Source organism: Pogona vitticeps, chromosome 2 (assembly GCF_051106095.1).
Source record: "Pogona vitticeps strain Pit_001003342236 chromosome 2, PviZW2.1, whole genome shotgun sequence".
Lineage (NCBI taxonomy): Eukaryota > Metazoa > Chordata > Lepidosauria > Squamata > Agamidae > Pogona > Pogona vitticeps.
This window is the reverse complement of record NC_135784.1, coordinates 179,642,420-179,665,826: the sequence shown is the minus strand read 5'-3', so window position 1 is coordinate 179,665,826 and position 23,407 is coordinate 179,642,420. Positions and strand designations below refer to the sequence as shown.

Here is a 23,407-nt window from a genome sequence, read left to right as displayed (position 1 = left end):
GCATTCAGGAACAATTAGGGGAAAGCTCACACCAAGTATATACATTAGTTAAATTAATGCTAACATGCAGAATACTTGGAAAATTCCTTGTAAAATGTGCATATTAGGCAAAATTGTGGGGGGGGGACAATCCCTCTTATTAATATAAATTCTCAAAGTTCAGCATGAACTAAATTTAAAATTGGAAAAAAATTCCACTGTTTCAAAAATATCCATTAGGCAAATCTGTACAAATGAGGACCAGATGGATCTCTACTGCAGGTTTGCAAACTTAAGTGGTGTTGCTGTGTGAAATTCTCACTTCTAGGCTGCAGTGGTAAGGATGTAGCCAATGAAATATTGTATCTTACCCTTCAGGGCAAGACAAACTAAGCTCAGGATTGGAAAAATGATGAACTAAGGGGACCAAGAAAGATTTGCCTGCTCCTAACCAAAATAAGGCTGCAACCAAACTCCTCCATTAACTTTGTTTGCCAACTGTAAGCTGATGCTACTCTGACTTTGGACGTAGTAACTCTGAACAGTGATTTTAGAGTGCAGGCTCATTGGCCAGTAAGCTTTTCTCCTTTTTGTCCCATTAATTTGATCTTGAAAGATGAGCTTGTAACAATTGGCACTTTTTGTTTCTCACTACATGACAAGAAATATTCTAGCTTTCTGCATTTATGATTTCCAGGTCTTAACTCAGTTGCTCTAATGCTTCTTCATTGTGCTCAATCCAAGAAAGCCTTCGTTTCCTATGATTAAAAAATAAATTAAATACTGCCATCTTTTTTTATACAGTAGTTGCTTGAGTCTGTGTTTCCATTGTATTCAGTGGAGGTGAATACATAGCACCATAGAACACTAGTCATGCTTTCCATTCCTGCCTCCAGGGGGCATTGGCAACCAGATGTGCCCACAGTTCCCCTTCGCAGGTCTCCAGACTCTGGTATGTTTGGTGTTGGGGGTATGTATGTGTGTTTAAACAGAAAGCCAAACTTCATTTTGTTCCCAAGCTCCTAAGCACCTGGCATAATCTCCCTGAAGCACAGGTGTCTTCAAAGAGACTCGCATCCAAGCCAGGCAGGCCATCAACCTCAACAGGGGCAGGGGACACACAGAGAACTTTTCCCTAACAGAGAAAACAGATCACTTAGACAAAGAGAGAGAGAAGAGGGAGGGGTAGATCCAATACGCTTTCACAGTCTATTAAGAAAAAATGTCATGAGAGATTGAAATAGACAAACAAAAAACAAGGAGGAAGTTTCATCCAATTGTGGCAACAGACAAGGCAGTGGTAACAAAATTACTAATGAAAGGAGTAACTTGAGAAAACAAGTGATGTAAGGAAATACAGGGGCCCTTGCAGTAGATTCAGTGATGTTTGTTATTCTTTAAATATGTCATATCAGCAAACAGAAAGAGAATACGTCATGCACTGATTGCGGATACAATACTATTAGCTGAACAGAACAGAGAATACATACGTCTTTGAAAGGCAAATGGATAAGCACATTTGGAAAAACACTGGTTCTGTTTTGACAATCCATTCTTGTTATTGAAAAACAAATGAAGGTGAAAGCAATTAACAATACCATTTTTCAGTGGCGGAGCAAGAGAAAAAGATGACTGAAGATCCAGAATGACCAATTATTTATTTGAGACAAACAATCAGGGGCTCATCTAGATTTGACTATGAACAGAATTGCTTTATATAAATTGTACACATCCCACAAGGCATCTTATGACTGCACAGTACTTGTTTTCCATCTTCTTTCATTTTTTGTGCAGTCAGCAATTAGTAATTGCAAAATCCCATGAGGGGAGGGGAAATGGAAAGAGGAGGCAGGAAAAGAACTGGTGAGCAGAGAAAAGAGTGAACATGTCAAGCTACGGAAAGTAAACCGAGTGGAGGAGAAAAAGACAGCCCCCCCCACCACCACCACTTCAACCAATCCACAGGAAGTAGGCAGCCCTAATCATTAAGGCTGACACCAGTGTCACTAACATTAGAGCTAATAAGAAGGCACAGCAATCAAGGCGCTTAGGGAAACCCAGCACAACAGGCAAATCTAGAGGAGACAGTATCTTCAAGGAGTCTTAAGGCACAGAGGGAGCTTTGGCTGAGGCCTCTGTTCTGGTACAGGGCTCTTTAGGACTGGCTGTGGGTTTCAGGCACCAATTCCCCACCCCAGCCCCAGTTCCTGGAGTTCTGTGATCACAAAGGGCATGAACCAACACATCCAGAAGGCTTGGAAATCTTGCTCCAGAATCCAGCTCTCTCATCTCTGAAAAGAGAAAAGGAGGAGAAAACCAGGGTTAGAAAGAGATATAGCTATACATACATATGCACACATGTACTCCTGGTTTGCTTTTACACACTTACTACCAGCCCTGATCTTATCTTCCACTCAACATTTATGGACCACTAAGCAGCATGTAGACTTGTGTTTCTGGGCCACACCTCCCAGAATTCTACCTAGGAAATTCCTGGAGAATTCTGGGGTTTGGAGTCCAAGAAAACAGCACATCCCTGTTCACAGTAGAGGGAAGGGAAAGGGGGAAAGCACGTAAGTCTGTGGGAGCCCCAAAGCTCAACAGACAGTGTTATATCTATGCCAAGTTGGTTTTGGTGCCTCATGCTTGTCCTTCCCTCCTCTGCGTAACTCAGTGTCTCCGTTTTCCTTACCGCACTGCTCTTGGCTGGTCTGAGTGGCCTCCTGCTGCCCCGTGTCACCTCCACAGGTGTCTCCAAGGACTCCAACCGCTGGGTGAGGGCCAGCTTTTGCTGGATGGCCATGCGCAAGAGGGAGCTCAGTGTCTTCTTCTCATCCTCAGCAGCTGCTAGTTGCCTCTGCATCTCGTCCAGCTGGCTCACATACTGATCACACCTGGAGGCAGAGATGATGGCATATGACCAAGAGAAAGGTAACTGCACACATCCCTTGGCAGTTCCGTGCCTCAGGTACAGTGTAGTTCCACCTTCAAGTGGCAGAAAAAACAGAATGTCCCATTGGGCTACTGTTCTGTACGTGTAGACATCACAGCTTGCTTTAAATCAGGGGTAGGAAACAGCAGTCCTCTAGATATTCTGACTGAACATTTCCATCAGCCCCTGATGGCAAACCCAGTGGTAAGGAATGCTGGGAGTTGTAATCCAACAACATCTCAAGGGCTGCAGTGTATCTGCCCCTATTTTAAATAAAGAGAAAGAGAGAGGGAGGCCTCTAGTCTTTGTCATTGAGAGGTATTCTTCAGGTCACATGGGTAAGAATGTAAGTTTCTTGGGACTATCATAACAAATGACCTGACTTGGAGTGCAAACACCGCTGCGTTAATCAGGAAGGCACAACAACGGTTGTATTTTCTAAGGATTCTTAGAAAGCAACAATTGACTGAGAGTTTGTTAATCACCTTCTATCGGAGTTCAATTGAGAGTATATTATCCTACTGTCTCTGTGTATGGTTCACGAGCTGCACAGTGGCAGAGAAAAAGGCAATTCAAGGGGTGATCAAGACGGCCCAAAACATCATTGGCTGTTCACTCCCCTCTTTGGAAGAATTGTATAAGAACAGATGTAAGAGGAAGATATCTAACATACTGAAAGACTCCTCTCATCCGGGATATCAGCTCTTTAAACTATTACCATCAGGAAGGAGATTCAGGGTATTGAAAGCAAGGACAAGCAGATTCAAGAACAGTTTTTACCCAAGTGCAGTATTGAGTTTAAATGCGGGGCCATAAGTTTTTGGTGGACTTTTTAATTGCTGAGAGAAAACGGGGTATCTATATTTGGATGGTGAAAGTTGTGTATATTTTAACTTTTTTTTTGTAGTGTTGTCCAGTTTTACCTTGGGGAAGAGCACCTCATTTCGTTGCACCCACTTGTGAGCGCAATGACAAATAAATTTCTTATGTCTTATGTCTTATGTCTTAATACCCAGTTAAGTCTCAAAAGCCAGAGGCAACATGGGGAGATTTCCAAGGACAGGACTTCAGCCAAACGCCAATTCCAAAACAGTTGGCCAATTCTCAAGACATGTTAGGAATCTAAGCAGGTCTGTTTAGCTTTCACAATATATAGCAGACTTTCCCAATGTAGCACCCTCCAGAATATCCTGGAATGGAACTTCCTTTGCTAGCTATGTACATAGATACAGCCCCCCCCCACATACCTACATAGTTCCAAACCAACACATCTGGAGGGTGCATGTGATTCAACCATAAATGAGAGGGGCTTTGTTGGGACAGCTTTAGAATGTCTAGCTAGAGTAGGCACATCCAGAACCCACATTGCAGTCTTTTCATTATCTCACTACCAACTTACCCATTTTGAAACCAAACTGCTATGTGAATCTGTTGCACAAAACAGAATCCATCACCGTTATAAAAACTACTGCAGTCTGAGGTTTCATGGGCCGTAACCAGTTCATCAGATGGAACTAATGAATGCAGTAAAAAAAAGGGGGGGAGTAGATGGGTTTTAGTCCATGGCAGCTCATGTTGTTTTTGCCTTTAACATCTACAGGACTCATTGTTGTTTCTATTCACCTGGACACTTTAAATTATGTAAGCCTTAAGGCACAACACTGGTTTCTGCAGCTAAGGCTTCCAAAATGTTCTATAATCTATCCATCTATCTATCCATTTGTATATGTATTTAGTTTTTTTCCTCCCTCCCTCCTTTATTGGGGACCTTAGGCAGCATATAAAAAAAATTAAAATCTGCAAATAGTAAAAACAAATTGGATTAAAAACGGTAACTATACTGTACATCTTTCACACACACACACACACATTTTAAGAGCCCTTCCCATCTTAATTGCATCGTGGCTCCCTAAAAGCCTCACCAAGGAGGTATATTTTCACCTGCTGGCAGAAAAGATGGAAGGAGGCACCAGCACGTTCCAGGGGAGAAAGTTCCATACTATGGTAGTAGCCAGAAAATGCCTTTTCTGGATCATCACCAGATCCAGACAATTATTGTTATCACCACTTTCACTGCTACTTCTATTAATACTGGTACTATTGCATCATTGTTTTTCTGTAAACAACTCTGGAGCCTACATTTGACAAGAGGATAGTGTTGAGATTTTGATATGAAAAATGTATTAAATATTAATGTTGTACAGTTAAATGTAAAAGGGCTGATTTTACCTGAATCATTGTACTGATTGTATTCAGGTGTGGGAATCAAGGATTAAGACTTAATGTAGTACAGCTGTGGTACATGATGAAACTGTGGGTAACAAAAATGAAGTAATGTATTTTCTGATGGGTCGAAGAACTGTACATAAGTCATGTGTAAAATGAATGTCTTTATCTGCTGTAGGTCAGATCACTTTTTCCTATGCTGTGTTTTGCTTCATGTCATGTTGCCAGAGGACTGTCTATTCTCTATGTATATATGTAAATAGACTAAGTTGTTGGTTTTACTCTCAGTGTCATAGTATCATAAGTATCTGTTAACCAATATCTCCTTACTCTGCTCATGTTAAGAGAATACACGTTATAATCAAAATTCTCAACAGACAGTACTTAAGTGTTTTATATAATAATAAAGGATTTGACCCCTCCCCAATCTCAAGTTCCTGGTATCAGCATCCAACCTGCCCCCTGCCTTTGTGCAGGAGGGCTTTAACTCCTACATCCAACCCTACTCCCTCTTCTGCCCACCAAGTCCCTGGGAGTCAAGTTGACCCTGTGCCTAACCTGCTGGCAAACATGGCGCGCAGGGAACAGAAAGTAGCAGCATCTTCCTTCAGCGCTTTGAGCTCGTGACGGAGCTTAACCATGGTCTCGGACACCAGCACCTTCTCCCCTTCGTATTGGCCTTTGAGGTTGGAGAGGGCTGCCTCCGCCGTCTGAAAGGAAAAGGTGCCAAGGCTCAGATGAGACACACACATGTTCTCTTCTGCCACCTATGCAGAAAGCATAATTTTGGAAAACACTGCCACGTGCACATGCATACATGGGTGCACACATGCACCATTTCCTCCACATGCTTCCAGGTCAAACCACGGTCCAGGTAGGAGTGCACCATCCATAATCTCACCACCATCTGGGGTGGGAGAGGCATGGATTGTGCAGGACTGATAGATCATATGCAAAATGTAGCTGAAAATCCCACCAGCACCACCTCAGAAGCAGTAAACAAGGCACCAGCCTGGCACATATTATGCCAGCCTGCTAACAACGGGAGGTGCTGAAGGAGTCCATTCCTTTCTATGTCAACAACTGGAGCCATGTTGCCATGGGACCTTCCTCCCATCTTTCAAAGACAGACGAAACTCAGCTTCTAGAATCATAGTCAGTCCTGGGAACCCCCATTTTTGTTTCCGCTAGAAGCTTTAAAATTAGGCAAAGGAAAAATGGCCTAGCAACTAGGTTCTGGAAGCCGAAGGACTACCTTCCAAAAACAAGACAGTATCCTCAAAGGAATGCACTGAGTACCGGTACTTTTCACCTCCAGCCTTATAATGACAAATTCCCAAGCAGGGATGAGCAACTACAGAAAATGGGAAAAGGAGCTAATTTTTCACTTCAAATCCTCCCCCCTCCTTGCCTGTTCCCACAGCAATCTGGGGGCTGGTAAGGCAAATATGCACCATTTTATCGCAGGAAACACTGGTCATGAAAGCTTCCAACAGCAGAAAGGCACCTTTTCCCACTGTCTATTTCTGTTGGGATGGTCTGGGAGAAGTAGGGGCTCAAAACAAAACAGCTGCCTGCTCTCCTCTAAGGGCAGAGCAGAGAAGTCCCCAAAATGCTGCTTTAGTAGGACACAACCCTTTCTGCCTTCATTCATTCCTTTCTTCCTTCCCAACCTGGAAGGAAAGAGAAAGCCCTGTTCAGAGCCTGTGGCATGAAGCCTGCATGGGAGGGAAGCTGGCAACCACATACTTCAGCAATAGCATGGAAAGAGGAAGATGCAGCCCAAGGCAAAGACACACACACACACACAAAGTGCAGAACAGGAAATGCATGTTGAAAAGCAGCTGCTGAGTCATAAAAATAGAATATATTGAGAAAGGGTGAGGGGAGGGGAGGGAATAAGAACATGTGCTCTCCTGTGTCCAGAGCTATGTGGAGGCACAAAATATAGAACTCAGCCTTCAGAACAGCTTAGAGCTATGAAAAACTGTTCCAAGAATATTTACACAGAAAGCTGTACATAGCTGTACTGACGATCAATAAATATGCTTTAAAAGGCTCAGGCACTGCCTGCTGCAGTCTCAGAAGAGGCTAGGAAGAGAGATGAAATCAGATTCCATGGGGCACTAAATACCTCCTTGCCTCCTGCCACGTCCTCCACTCACACCGTGTGACAGGCAAGAAGGCACCAAGAGGAACAAACTGTTAGTGGATGCAAGAAGGAACAGATAAAAAATATGTTCACTTCACGGGCAGGAGCTGCTCCCAAACCTGGCTGCTGGTTCCCACACAGAGCGTGGAATATTGTTTCCCGAGTGCCCAAGCTCCCAGGGCTCCCAGGCCTTTGGGGAAGCACTCACCTGCTTGTTGGCCTTGAGCACCGTGCGCAGGGTCGCAATCTGCTCCCGCTTCGTGCTCAGCAAGGACTTCAGCTTCAGCACCTCTTCCACCAGTGCCTCCTTGTCGCGCTCCAACTCGGCTCCGCGCCCCATGGGGCTCTGCTGATGTACCAGGGAGAGTGCCATCTGCAGATGCCTTAGCTGCTCCCGCAAGACAGCTGTCAGGTGGGCCACGTGGAGGGGCTCCAAGCCGCAGGGGGAACCGGGACTGCTGCTGGTGGGTGACTGATCCCCACTGCTGCTGGTTTCCATTTCTGTGAGATGAAGCTTTCTGGAAGCCCGCCTCCTCCCCATACTCCGGGCCCCACGGCCCTCCCGGTAATAGTCCAGCACCACACGATGAGGGGTGATGTTGTGGCAGGCACAGACATGATGGTACAGGGCGGCCATCTCCTCAGAGAAAGCCAGAAGCTCTTCCTGGGCTTGGGCCAGCCGTGACTGACACTCCCGGGTCATCCTTCTGGCAACACGCAGTTCTGTTTCTAGCTGGGCAGAAGTCTCCCTCTCTTGCTGGACAGTCAGCTGGGCCTTTTCCATCTCCTTGTGGCAGCGCTCTACCTCGCTGAGCAATGGACTAGCCCTATCGCCACCAGGGCCTGGATCTAAGCCCTGAGCCTTGTGGCTGTTGCACAACTGCTGCTGGGCCAGAGTCTCCTTGGTGGTGGTCAGCTGCTTCTTGAGGTCCTGCAGGTCTGAGGCAAGAGAGGCCTTCTCGTTTTCTGCCTGGGAGCACAAACATAAAATGGGAAGAGAACGCTCTCATGTGCTGAGTTCCCTCAACTCTATGGGAGGTGTACAGAACTTAGTCCTCCTCTAAATCCCCACCTCTGAGGCACACATACATATATATGAGACTCTCATTTCTTAACTTTGACTTCCCAGATGTTGCTGGACTACAGTTCCCAGCAACTCTTCCTGTTGGCTGAAGTAAAAGAACATAGCATCTGGGAAGCCAAGACTGAGAATGACTACTGAGGCTGTCTACTTATGCTCAAATACACTTTTATCCACAAGGGTCTGGAGAAAGTAAGGCCTTCCAGATGTTCCTCAGCTGCAACTCCCACTGCTCATCGCCAGTGGTTATGCTGGCGCAGGCTAATGCAAGCTGCAGTCCAACAACATCTGGAAGGCCGCAAGCAATGTTTTCCTCTAAAGGCGCGTGGGTGCGCAAAGCTACATCAGGCGCGAGCAGCCGAGACAGTAATTTCACCCATTTGCTTGCACGGCCAGAATCTTGTGCGCAGGGGTCAAAGCCTCCGGACAGCACTCTGCAAAATTAGAGGGAAGGTTGGCCACATGCTTTCCCAGTTGACAGCATAAACCATCTGAATTCTAGAGTTAAGTCCTGGTACTTAAAACAGGAATTAGGACTAGGTCCTGGACTCTGATGACAGGTCTTCCCCTTTGGAACTAGAATGCACAGCCAGCACTAGCGGTATAGACCCAGCGTGCATCAGCCTTGTTCTCTTCTTAATCTCTGCCTGCTTCTGAAAGGGTGAAATGGAAAATCACAGGCTTTCCCAGGCCCTTTACGGTGCCTGCCACCACCAGGTTCCAAGCTTCCATCTGGGCTTCAAAGAACCAGCTGTTCTAGCACACACAAAAAGGCACTGAGCCTCTCAGTTTTGATCTGCAGCCAAAGGTTTGCTTTCACCGAGGAACAAGAGCGGCCAGGCCGTGGCAAGAGGGAGGCGACCCAGAGGCAGCTTTTTCAGGCTGCACCCTGACCATGCATAGCACAGCACGTGTCCCGAGCAAGGGTGCTTTCCCCATAAGCAAAAGATGCTGTTAAACCAGAAAAGGGAGAGAAGCAAGAAAATAAAGAGAGACATTGTACAGGGCTGAGGTGGACTGCTTTCCCCAGTAGCTTAAAAAGGCAGTAAAAATCCCTTGAACCTGCTTTTCCAAGAGAACCAGCTTGGCCAAAAACAGAGCTAAGCTGCTCTGCAGACAGGTGGGGGAGGGGGGGAAGCACAGCAGGGTCAAGGCACAGCCGAGCATGACGCCCGCTGAGCAGGATGTGTGTCTGCTCGGAGTAAGTCCGCCAGCTTCCTGCCGTCAGCCCTGAAGGTGACTGTGATGCTCCTCTTAGTTCAGCTCAAGAGCAGCAGAGTACAAACACACACACACACACTGCCTGCCAGAAGGGAGACGCTAGACCAGCCCCTCTGGCATCCCAGCAACTTGTGGCCAGAATAGCTCCCTGGCCTCTGTGAGGGTCAATATCATTAAGTCAGAATAGCTCCCTTCTCTCCTCACAGAGCCTTTTTTTAGCCCCATCTCCAATCCCGCTTCCTGAAAGGAATTCCACATGGCTCAAAGCTCTGTGAGCTTCAGCTCACTTTTATATATACAGTGGTGACTCGCTTAGCGATGTTAATCCGTGCAGCAAAAATCGCTGCTAAGCGATTTCATCGCTAAGCGATTTTAAAAATCCCATAAAAACGCATTGAATCCCCTTCAATGCATTTCTATGGGCTAAAAACTAACCTTAAAATGAAGATCCTCCATAGGGGTGGCCATTTTCAGTGCCTCTAAAGCGAGGCAAAACAGCGGGCGGCCATTTTGTTTTTCCAGCGGCCATTTTGAAACCGCCGATCAGCTGTGCGAAAATGGGGGCTTTGCGATGATCGCTTCCCCGCGATCATCGCAAAGCAAAATTTCCCCATAGGGACCATCGCAAAGCGATCGCTCTTGCGATGGCAAAAAGTCCATCGCAAAGCAATTTTATCGCTATACGGAGCGATTGCTATGCGAGGCACCACTGTAATAGGTATTTTGAAATTTACTCTCGTTGCAACAGGGCCTGTTGTTTGCATGGTAACATCCGCATCCTCTGTTCTGAGGCAAGAGAAAGAAGGTCAGCAGTTCTTAAGCAGGGGGCAGGGCTCTTGTGGCCGTCTAGATGAAACTCCTGGAATGCAAACCATGTTGATGGGGAGCTGGAATCCAGCAACCTCTGGAGAGCCACAGGATCCCCAGCAATGACTTGGACAACAATTGTCTGCTACTACGGAACTGAACCTTTGGCACAACAGAAAGAGAAATCATTCACAAACATGGTTGTGGGTGGCAATTGTCACTGTCAGAGAGCACCAAGACTAGTTGCCTTCAGCTTTGTTATAAATGGAAAGCAGATCGTTCCTCTGGGCATGAGGAAGCCACCCTTTCCGTATCCTCCAACAGATCACATGTGGATACAAGGAAACATGAGAAGTACCCAAAAACTTCTCTGTTACTCTTTCCATCTTCAGTACCAGCCGCGATATGAAGAAATCAGGCCCTACTAGAGGATAGAAACAGGAGGAAAAAGACCAACCTTCCCTTGACTTACAGGTCTTTACAGAAGCAGCACGGCTTCTCAAGCCCAGCCAAAAGGTGAGAGATCAAATACACCCTTTCTTCAAGCTCCCCAAGGGTACTAAATGATTCTGCACCAGAGAAATAGCAGCTGGCTATTAAGCCAAGAAACGGGGCTTCAGGCTGCTTTGAAAGCCCCCTCCCCCTTTGTAAAGGTAGCTTCCCTTGTCTGCACATTCGGAACCAGCAAGTGGAAAGAGATTTTTTACTAGAAGGTTGTCCCTAATTTGCAGATCTTATTTTTTGGTTCCCCCCCCCCTGTAATGGATCAGCCAAAGATTTGACACCGCTGGTAGTGACATGGTCAAGCCACAGACACATTGCTGGTCTTAAAATAATCTGATCTCCTTTGGCGCCCCTTTGTAGACTGGTTCTCTAAAAGCCAGCTACAAACTCTGACCTGCTCAATGAGAGAAAAGTCAGGCAATTTGTAATTATCCAAAGCAGAGCACAGTCTTTTCCTATGATTAACAAGAATGCACTAATGCTGCTTGCAAACTCATTCCAAAACCTAATCTCTCCCATCTGGTTAAGTGACATTTTCAAGTAACCAAGGACCAACTTCCTTACCTGTAGCAGTTGCTGCTGAAGTTTGTGAATCTCTGCCAAGCTAAGCTCACTGAACAGGTCAGCTACTAGACCTGGGGCAGGGCGGCCACCTTGGGGTGTGGAAGCCATGCCCCCAACGCTGCTACCATTGGCAAAGCCACTGTCTTGCTCCTCACTCTCTGTGTGACCGTGATTGAGCTCCTCCAGGTTGGCCTGCAGGGTAGTTATTGAGTCATGGCGGCCACCTGCATAGATGGCCAATTCTCGCCGCAGTTCCTGCTTTTGCTCCCGTTCTGCCTGCAGAGCCTCGAGCGCCTCTTGAAGCTGGTGTTCTGCCAGGTCCCGGAGGCGACCTAATTCCAGTAACTGGGTTCCAGCAAGCACCAGCTCTTCCTCACGGCAGCTCAGGGCGCGCTTGACACTCTCAAACTCCACCTTGGGACAAGAGAGGGGAATCAGGGTGGGCAGGCAGGAAGGGGGGGGCTTTCTTCACAGGCCTTGATTATTAGTATTCTAATAGAGCCTAAAAACAATACTTGGAACAGCCTCACCTTACTGTCATGCAATCCCTCTGTGCTAGTAAGAAGCAAAAAGCCTAATATTAAGATTTATTGTTGAGGCCTTCTTTTGTTATTTTTTTAAACAGCAGAGCTAAAGAAAATGCTGGTGTAGCCTACTGGCCATGCTGGGTGAGGCTTTCTGGGAGTTGTGGACCAAAACAGTAACTTTTCAAACCTCTGAAAAAGGTGTTAGTCAGATACTTGTGGTAGTACCAGTTCTGTGGGAACTACTTCCTCACATGATCCACTGCCAAATCCATTTTTAGCACTATAATAAGCTATTTTAGCTCAGCTACTGTTTAACAATAAGAACCTAATTTGGAAGAGGGGACAGGGGAGAAGTGCAAGTGTATTCAAGATCTAATGGAACCTAAATATTAGCTGAAATCCTGTGACACAACTTACATCGCATAAGGCTGATGACATCATCAGACTCTTCTCCGTCATGCAGCCTCCAAAGGCTTTCCCACAATGAAAGGAATCCGAAGGCTCCCATGGGATGTTCAACAGGATGGGATGGTAATAGGAAATGTTTTAATTTCTGAACAGTGTCTGATGAAGTCTTCAGCCTTAAGCAGCATAAGTTAAAGCAACACAATTTCAGTGACTATATCTACTTTCTTTAGTTTCATCTTAGAGGTTTTTATGCTGCAGTATACTCAATAAAAATAGACTGTTACCCCTTCAAACCCCACTTCACAAAAATAAAAACCTAGACCAAAAGAACATGGTATGCACACTGTCTTCCAGGAGCCACAGAAATCATAAGAGTTAAAAATATGTTTATCTTTTTAAACAGATGAGGAAGACGGAATAAAGTGGGGAGGGGTAGATTTGAGCCCCCAACTGCTTGTAGCATGAGGGAGTTTAGGATTGTGAGATACCTCAGATGATAACCCTAAATCCCCCCCTTCCCCATTCCAAAAATGCTATAAGCTTTCAAAGGCTCTAAGCCAGTTGAAGTCCTGAATAAGGTGTGTTAAGATCAGAGGAAGGAATCACTTCCTTCAGTATGAGTTAATTAGCCAGTTAATGGCCTATCTCTGCCTTTAAAACTGTGTGATAACAAAGAATTGTCTTAAATGTAAGTTCAGCCATTCCTTGATGGGAGGGGAAGTAAAAATAGAATTACGCTCTGAAAAACATGTATCTTCAAACTTTACTCCTTCTCTGTTTCCACTCTTCACAAATATGTTACACAGAATCAGAAGGGAGATGGAACATTGCCTGCCTCTTGCTCAGCTGCAAGGGCCAGTCATCCAACTCCAGCAAAGGGCACTGTGCTCTCTTGCAAAACTGCTGAGGTTCAGATCCAGATGAACAAATCATGGCTAATTTAGGCCCCAAAGTTCAGCAGTCTCACGCTGCAGCACAGATGGGCTAGTTTACCTCCTCCAATCTTGCCCTTCCACCATCCGAAGCGCGAATGCCCTGGACTCAAAATTTACATTCAAAGAGAGAGAGCGCTCCTACACACCAAGCCTGGGCAAAATGCAGCCTGTGGCCTCTATTATGATCCATTCGGCAGGCCAATGCGCAGGAAGAGCCCTCTAAGGTGCAAAGGTGGATGCACGGAAGTTGGCCACAATGCTGTACAAAAACATGCGTTTAGCACACCGCCTCCTTGCCCAGAGGCAACCCGAGGATCACAAGGCATTTGCAGAACCCAGCAAATGCAGGGGTTTCCCCAGATTGCAGGGGTCAGGCAGCAACATGTTTCACATCGGGTCTACAGTGGCTCCAGACTGCAGAAAGATGTGTATGATCAGACTGCCAACGCCAGATGCGCAACGCCACACGGAATCTAATACCTGACTGCCCCGGAGTGCCGAGACCTGCTTCTGCAGGGAGATGTTCTCGTCCTCAAGCTCTGCACAGTCCTGCAACTGACGCAGTTCTCGCGTCTTGGCCTGTTTCATCTCCTCACGCAGCCGGGCTTTCTCAGATTCCAATGCCTGACATTCCTAGAAAGCAGGAAGGAAAAGAAATGGGTGATCCACAAGCTAATGGCACAGTACAACAGCCAGGCTGAGTTGGAGAAGGAAACACTTGCCTCACCTGTCCAAAAACAGGGAGATACGCAGACTCCTAAAGGCATTTTATCGTGCCATAGTGTCTTTAACCAAACTGTAGTAAAAAACTTGCCCATGATCTCATTATTAAAACGCATCATCTATTTAAAGCTGCAATTAAGGGAACCACACTCCCAAAGATGCACATTTGGGACTGAAGAACGCTTCAAGCTGTGCCTAAGCACATGCACTCTGGAACTGTAATAACTTTCTCTTAACTGGTGCCAACAGTCTTATGACATATCTCGGGGACAACCTTAATATAAATAGACACTTCAGTCTAGGGATGGGCCTTTCATATTTCAATGAAACACCCAAAGCACATAGGAAAATCTCTTTTGTGTACTCCATGTTCTCCGATCTTTTGCCTAAACAGTACTGAAAACATTCTGCTGGGTTGTATTACTCAGCATGCAACTGATAATGGTTATGGTGATTTCTTTAATTGAGGCAATTTCCCCCAACACGTCATGCCATTTTGTGTGGCTATGCAAAAGGATTTTGGCCATAGAATAGTGTCCCAAACCCTCATTTACACTTAAGCGCTATAGGAACAGATGACTCTCACTTTCTCCAGGCACAGAACTGTGAATTATCCTCCACTTCAGAAGTTTGGTATAGTGTATAGTACTTTGGTGTCCCAAGCCAATTTTTTTTCTTTCTATTTTCTTCTGCCTGGGCATCTGAATTAGTCCCCACAACTAGAGGGGTGAAACTCCAAAACAAATCTAGAAAAAATAGCAACATTCCTTCTCCATTTTCCTCCCCACCCCTCCTCCCCTGGAAAGGATTTAAAATGTTTGTTCTTCTTGTCCTCGTATTTCTACCCATGAATGTCCACACAATCCGACTGACTTATTGCCAAGATTACATTCCACGGTTGCCAAGTCTGGCAGGCAAAGCCTGCTCCCTGACTTTGTGCACTGAAGCCATTTGGCGCACCTCAAGAATGTAGCGCAACCTGGTCCCCCCAGTTCAAGCTTGTGGGTGGGCTGGAGAAAATCTGCCATCTTGCACTCCAAGGGCTCAGGAGTGGCTCCAAGGCTGCAGCATGGAAGAGCACCAGCCTTTGGCCCACACTTGGAGGTGGGGAGCTCAGGAGCACAACCACCACTGCAGGGATCAAGTGCTCCAAACATCTAAAAAATACAGAATGCAACACAAACCAACTCCCTCCCCTTCCTCCCAAGCAAATCAGCTGAGGCTTGGGGGAATCAGTACAACACTTGTGCTAGACTTCAGAGGACAGCCAAAGAACAGCATGACTGCTCTCATTCTTCCTGGTGCCACTCTCCTGTTCCAAGCTTAAGAGAAGAGATAGTGACCTTAGTGTTTGCCAGAAGTGGCGGGGCAGCGCACGAGTGTACTGGTAAACCCTTAGCTCCCAAGTCCAGAGTCCAGTACCCTGGCTATCCAGCTTTCATTAAAGTTTAAGAAGAGAAAAAGGCTGAAAAAATATGCTTGAATACACACAAGCAACATGCTGGTGATATTTTAGGGCAAAAGGGGACTAAATTGGACTTTCGGTGGCCAGGCAATGGGGCAGCACTGCCCTCTACTAGTTGCTTTTCGTCCCATTCTGAGATTCCTAGCTAACTAAGAAGCAAAATTCTACAGAACATACCCATGTGCTCCCAATGAATTCAGGCCAAAGCTCAGCAAAGGACAGACAGCTACTGCCAGCACTATAGACTAGTTCCCAGCCCCAGCTTTGTAACTAAGCCTCCTTACCTTCCTCAAGTCCCTCAGTGCTACAGCAAGCCGCTCATTTTCGGCCCCAGTAGTGTCAAGTTGAGATCTCAGATGCTTCATTTCACCATGGAGCTCCTCAATGGTTTGAGTCAGGCGGGCCTCTTTGGAAGCAGTTTCCCTAAGCAAACACTCTTCTCGGCTCTCCCCATCAGCTGCTGCCCGTTTGTGACAGCTGTGGGTCTCTGCCAAAGCCTGGGCAAGACAGAAGATGTAAGAAATCAGGTCTAACAGCCCAGCTATCCTTGGCAAATGCTACATCTATCTTTGTTGAAGGCAAAGTGAGGGCATCCTTGGCTCACCTCCTTCATGTGAACCAGCTCCATTCGTAGCATCTCTAGCTGACCTTCCAGATCTCTACAGCGCTGCTTCAGTTCACCATTCTCCTCCAGTACCGCCAGCCCATACTCTGCTGCCTGGACCTTCTCTTGGGTTGCCTCCTGTAGCTCAGCTACAAGGCGCTCCACCTCTGCTTGAAGCATCACCGGATCCTGGGCCATGGTGGTGTTGGCATACCAACCCTATATCAATAATACAGAAGGATCATTAGGGAGACTGGGAAATAGGAGTGGAGTAAGGAGGGGGAAACCATCTGAGAGAAGGACAGGTTTTCCCAATGGTCAGAGCTGCTAGTCAGTCATCTTAAAATCCCCCATAGATCAATTTCAAACACAACCCAACTTCTCCCCCACTTGCTAGAATCCCACACAAAAAAAGTCGTGCTGCACATCTCCAGACGACCACACAAGACACCTTGGTAGGCAAATTTTGTTTGTGGACTCATACAATAAAATGTACAAGGTCTACTTTGAGGTGTACCAGCAAACTAACGATATTATTAGTTGCATTCAGACGTCATACTTTGTCTAAAGAGTCTGAAGTCATGAACATGGTTCCCTTCCACGTTTCTATCTGCCCAACAATTATGGGAAACAGGTTAGGGAGAGACAACATATGGGAAGGCCAAAGTCATCAAGCGGGCCTCATGGCTGACTTGAAATCTCCACCTAATTCTCCCAAGTCCAACATTCTAACAAGTCCCTCACATCAGCCCTCAGAACGTTAGGTTAAAGAAAATGAAGGATTCCAGTCATGAGTGCAAGAGATACTGAGAACAACAAGCTCTAGAAGACTCAAGAAACAAGACATAGTATTTGCCCTGCCACTCCCCCCCCATCCTTGAGCCTTTCTTGAACTAATAATTTAGAGCTATCCAAAGAGCTACAGCTCTAGGAGACATTTGGAAAAGTAGTCAAGAGAACAGCCATGAAGAAGAAAGCATGAACTATTTATTTATCCAGAGTTTTAATCCACCATCTTGGCAAGTAACAGCATTTAAAAATCCATTAATAATACAGGTTTTTAAAAAATGTCATTGTAGCTGCTTGGTTGCATTATGACAAACAAAAATGTATCCCTGGGCTCTTAAGATTTCATTGTCTTCATTTTATCTAGCCCCAGCCTCATCCCCACTTTTCTCTGGGCTTTGGAGTACATAAATGATGGCTTAGGATAGTAGTGTCACTCACTGCAAGAGGCAAGTTCAGATGTATCTTAAATTATAAGGCATTAACATCTCCTTTGCTCAATCTGGCCACAAATACATGGTTGAAAGTAAGTGTCCTGTGTTGCTTCTATAGGACTTTGGCCCCCGACAGATCATTGGAAGAAAGGAACTGAAAACTGTGGAGAATTTGGGAGGGCACCTCTGTGCATGTCCATACTTTTGGAACATATCCCAGAAGCCCACTAAAGGCTGCTCCTAGCTGAGTAGGAATAAATAACATTAGTAGATTTGTTTATTCTACATTGTTATAGGCAAAGCTTGGGGGAAATTACTGTTTTGGAGTGTAGCATGGCTCGGGAGATTCTAGGAGCTGTAGTCCAAAAATTACCTTTTAAAAAACATTTATTTTGGCATCATTTGTTTGTTTATTTGCCACCTTTCTCCCAATAAGAAAGACTCAAGGCAGCTCATAGTATTAAAATCATTTGGTAGCAAAGACCAGTGTCAAGCAAACTTTCCTTGTAGCCGTACAGCCAACAGAAGCAAGCAGAATACGCTGGCAGCACCAGAACAGAGCTTCGCCCCATGGCTCCCACATAGAACAAGGGTTGTTATTCTAATAGGAACACAAGCAGTCACTAGGAGAAAGAGGAGGACCAGGGATGACCAGGTTCAAGTCTTGCTGCAGCCACGAAGCTCACTCAGGTAACAGTGCGCTTGCAACCACCAGCCTCCCTTCCCTATCACAGGATAAGAGAGGGGAACTCTGCAGACCACATGGCTGCTCTGAGGTCATGGCAGGGTAAAGGTTCCCCTTGACATTTAGTCCAGTTGTGTCCAACTCTAGCGGGGCGGTGCTCATCCACGTCTCCAAGCTGTAGAGCCAGCATTTGTCCGTAGACCGTTTCCGTGGTCATGTTGCCAGCGTGACTAGACACAGAACGCTGTTACCTTCCCACCAAGGTGGTCCCTATTTATCTACTCAGATTTACATGCTTTCGAACTGCTAGGTTGGCAGGAGCTGGGACAAGCAATGGGAGCTCACTCCATCGCATGGATTTGATCTTACGACTGCTGGTCTTCTGACCTTGCAGCACAAAGTCTTCTGCGGTTTAACCCACAGCGCCACCACGTCCCCATGGCAGGGAGGGTACCCTAAATTGGTTCTTTTTTTGTAATTCACTTGTGTATCTTTGTTGTTTTTTTTAAAAACACTGACACTTTGACAATATTTCACAGGTCAAATCCCTCAAGTTTTAGGACTGGTCAAGTGCCTAACCTGAGGTCACATGTTCTACTCTGGAAACTCTGCTCCTGAACCTCTGGCTCTTCCATACATATGAGTGGCTCAAATATGCTTACAAAACAACTCAACCGCTCAGGAGACTTATAAACAGCTATTATCCTAGAAATTAAGGATTGCTTCTAGACAGGGAAGCCTCTGCCACCTGGAAGTGAAGTGGCTCTTGTTTCACTTCCAAGATTAACAAAGTATTAATAGAGGTCGAGATAGAAAGGCTAATACCTTTTGTACTGATAAGATTTGTCCAAATCTCACTTATATGATTTGCCCAGCATTAACTCAGAGGAGTTTCAGCTGCCCTTTTCACAAAGTCACAGGGAAGGCTCCTCTGATAGTCTGTAACTTAAGTCTGTCTGTACATACACACCCTGCCATATTTAAGAACACTAATCTCATGCAATGGGTTCTCCAGGTATATCACTACGGCAGCAACATACCCCCTCCCTGCAAACTAGTCACTGTCCTGCTGAATGAAGTGAATGGCTCAACAAGCATGGCTAAATGCATTTCAAGGTGATGCACATTTCCAAGGCAAATCAGTTAAGTCATGCCTTGTATAAGTCAGGCACAAATTACCACAAAGATGGCCCAAACTCATGCAGGGATATTTATTTATTTTGCATCATTTGTAGGTAATCTTTCTCCTAGTGAGGTGACCCAAGGTAGTTCACAATGTTAAAGCAAAACTAAGAGCATCATAAATTGCATATTAACAACAATTAAACTACAACAATGATTTTTTAAAAATCCATTAAGTAATAACACTTAAAACTTTAAAAACAAACTTAGAAATCCTAAAAATCAACATCCAGGGAGGGTTATTAAAAACTACCTGAGGAGGTGACTCTTCATCTGTCAGCAGGACAAAAGGGAAAGCCACTCTTAAGTATGAGGGAGCCTACGCTCCCATGGGAGAACCTTCTACAACTTGGGATCAGCCACAGAGAAGGTCCCCTCTCTGCGTAGAAGTGTTGGATCATCTTCGAAGTCAGATGAGAGTACCTGTAATCACCTAGTATAGCATGGAAAGAGGGAATCATTCCCACCCCATGAGTCAATGAAGTTCAAGTCTTGTCTGAAATTCAGACTATGAATTCTCCTTTTAAGAAGGGGCATCAGGGGAATTAGCACCAGTACTTTATGTGGACTGATGGCAAGGAAAGGTAGAAAACAGCAATTAATCCAGAGAGATCCAAAAATTGTGTATTTGAACATAATAAAGACATCATGATAACTGATCCATTTTGAACAAGTGAACACTCAGGATCTCCACAAAAAGAAGTGAATAGATTCCAGATCATCTTTCACTATCTAGGCAGAATTTCCTCTGGTTTAATCATTTTTGCCTAGCCAGAATGTTAAATTGCAGTGTAGGTTCAAGCCCCCAAAACCTGGGAAACATTTGAAAACTATTTAGGGTGAAGCTAAAAAAATTCAAAAAAGACATGTAAGGCCCGAACATATTAGAAGGGAAAGATGAGAGAAATATCTTTGAAAATTTGCAGCAGATGGAAACTGAAGTTAATATATCTGATATAAAATCGTAATATATTTATTGTACCAATAAGTGCTGAATTGGACATATCCAAACAGGATAAATCTTACAAAACTGCAAGTGTTTCATGATGTATCAGACAGTAGAGAGTGGCACAGTATGGGAAGAAGCACTTTTACTCACATGTGGTAAAAGCGCAAGTCTGTTAAACAGTATTGGAGGCATGCTTTTCATGTTATGCAAGATGCAATAGGATATGAGATCTAATTAGCTCAAGTGACAGCATTTCAAGGCTAGTGACCACGTTAGATATTAGCATCAAGTAATGTTTATGTCTATGCCTACTTTAATACACCAGCTATTGATGAATACTATAAAAGGGAAACAGCTACTGTGCTTGCTACTGAAATATGGGGTGTGTGGAAAACACTGCTTAAGCACAAAATTATTACTTACTGTATAAAAGTGTAGGGGAAGAGAGAAAAATTGAACAGTTCTTCCACAGAAACAGGTAGGTATTATCGATTGCAGAAAACAATACAGACAGGACATGTTAACAACTACAGATACACTGATTTGATGGGACACAAGTATTATCCTCATTATTATAATTGCTTGTTTTTTAAATGGAAAAAAAATATGGGACATAGGTATGGAATAAACAGATTGGAAGACGTTCCCTTCTAAAACAAGAACTTTTAGAACTCATTCCATCTCTAGAAGCACAAAGAACCCAAGTCTACATTTCTCAGTTACAGGAAGTGAAACAGACAGGAAGGAAAGTACCACAGTCATATGCTGAAACATTATAGGAGCCTATGAATTGCTCGCAAGTGTGTAAATGCATTACAACAGATTATTTTAGAAAGCAGCAGTTTTAATCCACTACACACTTATCTTTGATCATACCCCTTTAATTCAGAATAACCACAGCTCCTTAGTTCTATAGTCCAATCGCTAACCTTCCTTCTCACACCTGGGACAGTTCAATCTGATTAGACAGTCTAACCAATTTTGAGCATTTGCCACGGATCCGCATTTGTGACGGAAGATTGTTACCTCAAATTTCTTACTGAATGACCCAACTCCCCTTTAAACATTATTGCAATGTTTGAAATTAACCCAGATTAAGTCTGAAAAAAAAATTTAAGGATTTGCTATTCGTTGTCCCTGAAAAGAGCAGGTCAGGCTAGATGACCTTTCTGAGCCAAAATCGTCATCATTTTACACACAACCTCCGTCCCCTCTTGCATCTTGCAGCCCGCAAACCTCCCTTTCCCGCGCCAATTCTTTTATCCTCACCTCGCCTTTCAGAAAAGGGGCGTGGCCAGGCTTCTCCAATGGCAGCAGCTCATGGCGTGGGGCGACAACTAACTTTTCAGAAACCTAGCCGCGGTCTACTCCCAGGTCTTCCACCACCCCGAGCCAGCCAGATTTCCGCTTGGGCGGCGTCTCAATTTTCCACTCATAAAAGTCCTCTGGCACCGACTCTTCTTCGCGCAGCTGACGTCAAACCCTAAGCTCCGGAGACGAACCGCGCCAGGCACTACCGCTAATGCATGATTCCTCCTCCTCCTCCTTCCTCCCTCCTCTTCCTCCACTTTATAAGCAGCGCTCCTTTCCCCCTCCCAAGACGTTTGAAATTCCTCGCGCGCCTAAACGAGATACCGGCCTGTCCATTATGGCTGAGAGCGCAAAGAGAACCCTTGATTGGCCCTGCCCGCTAGCTGATTCGACGCACGGCAGTTTTAATTGGCCGGTTCCTTAGCAGAACTGTTGTCCTCTGAGCTGATAGGCTACATAAGTACAAGGGATACGCCTTCAATGTCTGCTCCTTAAACCCCGCCCTTCCTTGCTTCTGTTTGGCTGGAGTTTCTGTGGGATACGCCCTATTTTTTATAGCTAAGCCCCGCCTCTCAGCTAACGGTAGGTTGTTGCTCCACCCCTCCTCCGAGTGCTGCCTCTTTTCTAACGGTCGCCTGGAGGAGCCTGGGATGTAAATTGACAGACGCATATGTAAGCTAGCAGAATGGAGTTTTAACGCAGCAACTTTTGCGAAAAGCTTAGAAATTAGTATAGTGCGTCTATCTTCCCAATTCTCGGCGAGATGAGGGAGAACGTTAGTGTGTCTCAGGAAAATAAATTATAATTGAGGGCAAGGTCCTCCTTAAGTTCTCCACATTGCAGTGGATGAAGTGACTAAAAAGGGGGAAACAGAAATATTAGGTGACATTAAGTCCTCCTGAGGTGAATTGCAAACATCTGAAATAGTATACATATATATTCACATTCTCACTTTAGCCCAGTACCTGAGAGAGATAGCGGTTGGAAGAATCGTTTTAATCCTATAAATTTATATGCTGTACAGTATAGTTTAGTGAGTTAGGTACAGTATGTCCAAGAAAAGAGCCAGCCTATGGAGCCTTGGGGAAGCTGCAGTCCCAGGAAGCTCCCACAAGAAGAGAATGGTAAACCACTTCTGAGTACTCTCTACTGAGAAAATCTTGAAAATGTTTACTGTGAGTCAGGTTTACTTGATAAAGGGGGTACCTACCAGCATGGTGTTAGCAGATAAGAGTAACAGATAAGGGTTCAGGATACAAATAGCCACTTGGCCATGGAGCACTGGTAAAACCACTCCTTAACTATCTTGCACACCTTAAAAGCCCTATAAGGATCCCTGTAAATTGGTTCACATCTGACAGCACCTAACCCAGATTTACATAGTGTGATCTCCCAGTGTGTGTCCCAAGAGAAAATTTACTGTTGCTTCAAACACAAAAAGCACAGCAGAACCTCTTAAGACTGGCAGATTTAAGTTAAACTTCTGTGAGCCATCTTCCTAAGAGGCTCAGAGCAACGTAAGAGAAAAATACTCATTTGGGTTATCCACTACAGCATCTTATGAAATCACCAGTAAATGCTTACGCTAAGATATATTTGTTCATCTTTGAGACTCTGGGATTTTAGGAAAATTAAATATGAATTATAGCTGGCTGGAAAACTCAGTGGTGTAAGTATCCAGCTGTGGAGCTGGCAGTTGGGAGTTCAATTATGCTTCCTATGAGGACAGCCAACCTGTGTGGCCTTGGGTAAGCTGCACAGTCCAAGTCTGAGTTGAAGAAGGGAATGGTAAATCATTTCTGTGTATTCTGCAGCTAGAAAACCCTGAAAAGGGTTGCCATAAGTCAGAATCCACATACATAATGCTTTCCAAAATAACCAATGTAAGACAGGAGCCTTTTCAGATGTTTGCAATTCAAACTTTGAGCAAGA

The 23,407-nt window shown here is 45.0% G+C and overlaps 1 protein-coding gene across 2 annotated transcripts; it reads right to left on the bottom strand.

The window, feature by feature from the left end:
- Positions 1–1,618: 1,618 nt before the first annotated feature.
- On the bottom strand, positions 1,619–21,716 carry LOC110078657 (protein bicaudal D homolog 2). 2 transcript variants are annotated; one of them, XM_020793047.3, is made up of 9 exons: positions 21,434–21,716; positions 16,129–16,347; positions 15,809–16,021; positions 13,817–13,969; positions 11,467–11,880; positions 7,498–8,259; positions 5,696–5,847; positions 2,672–2,873; positions 1,619–2,270 (listed from the first exon to the last, which is right to left on the bottom strand). In XM_020793047.3, the coding sequence occupies exons 2-9, from the start codon at positions 16,324–16,326 to the stop codon at positions 2,265–2,267; spliced, it is 2,100 nt and encodes a 699-aa protein (XP_020648706.3). In that variant the 5' UTR covers positions 16,327–16,347; positions 21,434–21,716; the 3' UTR covers positions 1,619–2,264. The 2 variants fall into 2 exon arrangements, with proteins under 2 accessions (XP_020648706.3, XP_020648704.3); XM_020793045.3 differs by lacking the exon at positions 21,434–21,716 and adding an exon at positions 21,108–21,268.
- Positions 21,717–23,407: the final 1,691 nt, after the last annotated feature.

Coding starts and splice junctions, on each gene's coding strand:
- LOC110078657 (XM_020793045.3), bottom strand. CDS start 21,170: ATGCGGATCCGTGGCAAATGCTCAAAATTGGTTAGACTGTCTAATCAG. Junction 11,881..13,816: donor CGGCACTCCGGGGCAGTCAG/GTATTAGATTCC, acceptor TCTTGTCCCAAG/GTGGAGTTTGAGAGTGTCAA. Junction 2,874..5,695: donor CGCGCCATGTTTGCCAGCAG/GTTAGGCACAGG, acceptor CTCTGCCTCCAG/GTGTGATCAGTATGTGAGCC.